The sequence below is a fragment of the Cynara cardunculus genome, assembly GCF_001531365.2.
Source record: "Cynara cardunculus var. scolymus isolate 2C chromosome LG 4, CcrdV1, whole genome shotgun sequence".
Lineage (NCBI taxonomy): Eukaryota > Viridiplantae > Streptophyta > Magnoliopsida > Asterales > Asteraceae > Cynara > Cynara cardunculus.
The window spans coordinates 1,467,711-1,471,398 of NC_037531.1; the positions used below are offsets into that span (position 1 = coordinate 1,467,711).

Here is a 3,688-nt window from a genome sequence, read left to right on the forward strand (position 1 = left end):
ATCTGGAAGGACACAGATCTTGACATAAGAGGATATAGATTAATGAACATGCAATAATATGTACAACAGATGCAAGCAATCAACCAAAGATATATCATAAAATGGGACCACAATAGATCGAAAGGATCTAATAAAGGCTCAACCCGATCGATCATAAGAAAAAATATCTTCACAAGCGACAGTCAAGATCTAAAGGACCATAGATCTTTGATAGTCAATAAAAACCTCCACAAAAAGAATCAATATAGCCAAAAACACACATACATTTTATGACATAAGCGGATCTGGAAAAAGGACACAGATCTAAAGAAAAGAAGTAGATCTGGAAAATTGACACAGATCTGAAACAATAAGCAGACCTGGAATATGGACACATATCTTAGCAAAAACATAGAATCAAACATGCAGTTATATGCATTCAATCATGACATAAGCAGATCTAGAGTACAAAAGAACAGATCCAAAGAAACCTAAAAGCTCAAAATCATAAGGAGAACAGATCTCGAAAGGGGAGCAAGGAAGACCAACCGATCTATATGGTACACAACCCAGTCTATCATTTCATAGAAAAAGAATTAAAGAAACACGAATCAGATATCATGGTAAGATCTGGTAGTCAAGAGCATAGAAGCTTCATGCACCAAGAACCCTAACCATTCACCTATCTGTTTCCAAAGATCGATAGAAACAAATGAAGAAATCAATGAAACTGATACCATGTTAAACGAAATATATCCAAACATTTACTTTATTGAGATCATTTAAAACAATGATGTAATAAGAGAAACATATTACAAACATATGAGATTTAACAAATCTAATGCTTTCACAACTCGTATACAAAACAGAAAGTAAAATACTAACACTAACGAGAGAGAATAGAATAAGATCTTTGAGAAAGAGAGCTTCTTTAGGCTGAATTCAAAATTGAAAGTGAATTATGAGCTTAATCTGGGAAAGAAACAGACTTATATAAGTTTCCAATAAGCCATATTTACCCCTTGAAGTTCTAGCACACGGACTCCGCTACCCTTCATCTTTTCCCATTAGTGAGGCGCAGTCCTTCCCTTGTTACAAACAACAACATTTTGTTTAATTGACAATATCTACCCCAACCTGTTAACACTTTATCAAATAAGGACAAACAAGGGTTAAGTTAGTCAAGATTGGAATATATATATACCTTTTAACATAATATTCGTTCATCGGGCAATTTTTGCTCAGTCGAGGTTTGTTTTGTTTTACCTCGGCAGGTTCAGAATCTAACTTAGGGACAGGATAAAGGGTCGAGATGGCTAAGGATGTTAAAAGACTAGCGGTTGAATATAGTGTTTTTGTTATGTTATTATGTGAATATGTTAATGCTATGAAATATAATGGTTGTAATGTTTTTTTTCTGGAGTTTCATTAGAGCTTCGTACCGTAAATGGTAGACTTTTGATCCGTTTTCGATTGTGACATGTCTCATCTTAAGTTTAGTTGGATGAGATGTTACAAATAGTGTTATTAATACCTGAATAGATGAAGCCTAGAATTGCCCATTTTCCAAATTCATGTTACTTCATCTAAGGGATTGTTTGTTTACCTCTTGATAGTTCCATTAAGTGGTGGTCTCTGAACGTTAAGAGATGAATCTTGTTTGGCAAAAAAAAAATTCTCTTAATAGTCCTAAAACTCTTTGAATGATTTTGTATATGGGGTCTCCCTTAACCATTCAGCGACCTGATTTCATATTAAATAATTACCAAAAAAATTATATTTTATTTTGCATTATATCATGAGTCTCTCAATTATTTCGATCACTTTACCATTCTACACCAAACCATTCAGTAACCAGTAATTTTGCCACAAAAAAATAATATATGTATATATCTTTCATAATTGATGTGTTGTCGTCAACATGCATGCATACATACTCACTCAACACACATGTTATTACATATATATGTATATATATTGTATATTATATTAATTTACAAAATTATAATCATGGTCAGTTGGTCATCTTCTTCCTCCTGCACATTCCCATGCAGATGCTGTAATCAGACATTTATCTTGCCAAGCTAACGATATCGCATTCCCTTCTTCTCTTTCAAACGCACAAAACCCTCCATTTTCACCACCAAACTGAATCGGACAATAATGGCTACTGATCTTCAACAACAGTTTTGCTTGAATTATCGATTTTGAACTCAGATTCATCCCTGAAAACCCATGATTTTCGAACCTTCCTTTCCATGTTTCCATCCTCTCGTATTTCGGAGAATTCGATTCATCATCATCGAGGTCCATTAGCCGTTTGATCTCTTTTCCCAGATGGTTTTTCTCGATCTGTAGCCTTTGGGGATTATCCAGCGGAAGGAAGTCGTCTAGCGAATCGAACATGGCTGCATAATAATGCAAAAACTCCATGAATCTGGAGAGAAAGGTTCGTGGGCTTCGACCGCCTTCCTGTTCGACTAAAACCACAATCGAAGGGTTTAGAATGTGGATCGATTTCAACGTCTCGGAGATGTGTGTGAAGTTGTGTAACGAGTTTAGGTAAAAGACCGAGTTGACAACGACCGTTTCGTTCTTCTTTTTCGTTATTGATCTCAATCCGGAACAACTTCTGAGCTTACCTTCGAACTCGAAGTTTAGGTTCCGGAAGGTTTTGGCGAAGCTGACTAGCCTCGCCTTTGTCTCTTCTAGATGTTCCAGGGTTCTGCCAAACCCTGTTATCAGAAGAGACACACGGTTTCCTGTAGTGGCCTTGTCTGATAGCGACTGCATGAGGGAAGGCCATTGGAAACCATAGGCGATGTCAAGGTCGATTACGTGCAATGCCCGATTGTTATCTTTTTCTTCGCGTTCGAATGCTTCCATGATTGCTTGGTTGGCGGTGAAATGAGCGAATTGGTAATAAGGCGAGACTTTATAGAGTTCAATATACGCTAAAAACTCGTCTTCGGGTGTCGGTTCTTTCATTATCATCTCGTGAAACGGTGATCGTCTCGTGAGAAGCCTCGCGGCCAACCCATCGGCAAAATAAGCGGCCACCCGCTGGACGGAATCGCCATTCAACGACACGTCTTGATACAACTCCTTCAGATTCTCAACAGCGGATTCAATCTTGTTTTCATCGAGAGAAGTTGCGGAAACCAGTAACAGATGGATCAAATGAAGCCCTTTCCCATCTTCTCCATTGTTGTTTGCTTCTTTTCTCTTGTTCTCCTTTTTCAACATCATCTCTCTCGTCTCCAAGAGACTCAGAATCTTTCCTTCAGAAACGCCATTGACGATCTCAGAAGCTCTAAAAACTTCTTTTCGCTTTCTTTTCATCTTCCGACCAGAATCAATGACGATGGCGAGCCCAAGACTCAGACGCCTCTCGTCCTCTAAACCCTCCATTTTTAAAAACTTCTGCAAACTAAACTCAGAGAATCGATCGACTGAAGAAGGAGGCTATGGAGGAGTGATGATGGATTGTGGGGTTTTAAAGCCGATTAGAGAACAGAATCATCGATGGGAAGCTGTGAAAATACTTGTCGTATTTAAAGAAGAAAGGGATCTTAGAATAAGATAGAAATTTGAACCTAACAAATATCAAGTCGTATGATGCCATTGAAAAGTTAATTAGCTGTGATATGATATGCTTCGTGTAGTTCAAGAAAGGAGCATTCATGAGATGCCAATTTCTAAGTATGAG

The 3,688-nt window shown here is 37.6% G+C and overlaps 1 protein-coding gene across 1 annotated transcript; it reads right to left on the reverse strand.

Moving 5' to 3' along the window:
• Positions 1-2,001: 2,001 nt before the first annotated feature.
• LOC112511368 (protein SCARECROW 1-like) lies at positions 2,002-3,390 on the reverse strand. The gene has a single exon (XM_025116963.1). It carries the CDS (start codon positions 3,388-3,390, stop codon positions 2,002-2,004), a length of 1,389 nt encoding a protein of 462 aa, XP_024972731.1.
• Positions 3,391-3,688: the final 298 nt, after the last annotated feature.